The sequence below is a fragment of the Penaeus monodon genome, chromosome 21 (assembly GCF_015228065.2).
Source record: "Penaeus monodon isolate SGIC_2016 chromosome 21, NSTDA_Pmon_1, whole genome shotgun sequence".
NCBI lineage: Eukaryota > Metazoa > Arthropoda > Malacostraca > Decapoda > Penaeidae > Penaeus > Penaeus monodon.
The window spans coordinates 19,189,120-19,189,356 of record NC_051406.1 but is presented as its reverse complement, the minus strand read 5'-3'; the positions used below and the strand labels follow the sequence as shown (position 1 = coordinate 19,189,356).

At 61.6% G+C, this 237-nt stretch overlaps 1 protein-coding gene across 1 annotated transcript in view; it reads right to left on the bottom strand.

Annotated features, from left to right (window-relative positions):
- The window catches only part of LOC119586302 (peroxidase-like), a 37,323-nt gene that overhangs the window by 4,334 nt on the left and 32,752 nt on the right, over positions 1 to 237 (bottom strand). The window contains exon 15 of the mRNA XM_037935008.1: positions 56 to 208. Within this exon, the coding sequence (XP_037790936.1) occupies positions 56 to 208 (153 nt within the window). The remainder of the gene's footprint in view (positions 1 to 55; positions 209 to 237) is intronic.

The following is a 237-nucleotide window of genomic DNA, read 5'->3' as shown; positions in this document are numbered from 1 at the left end:
CGGCGTGCCATCCTCCGTGTTCCTTCGGCAGGAGTAGGAAATTTAGCTCACTGACCTCAGGAGGGAGCACATCAAGGAGGTCGTCGAAGGTGTTCGCTTTGGGGAGCCCGCACGCCTCCCTCAGGTGGTTGTAGGGCGCGATGGCGTGGTCTCGGCCTCGCTGAATGTTCAGGGCGATCAGGTCCATTCCGAAGGGCATGGACGGCGTCTGTGGGTGTCGGACGACGGAGACACTTG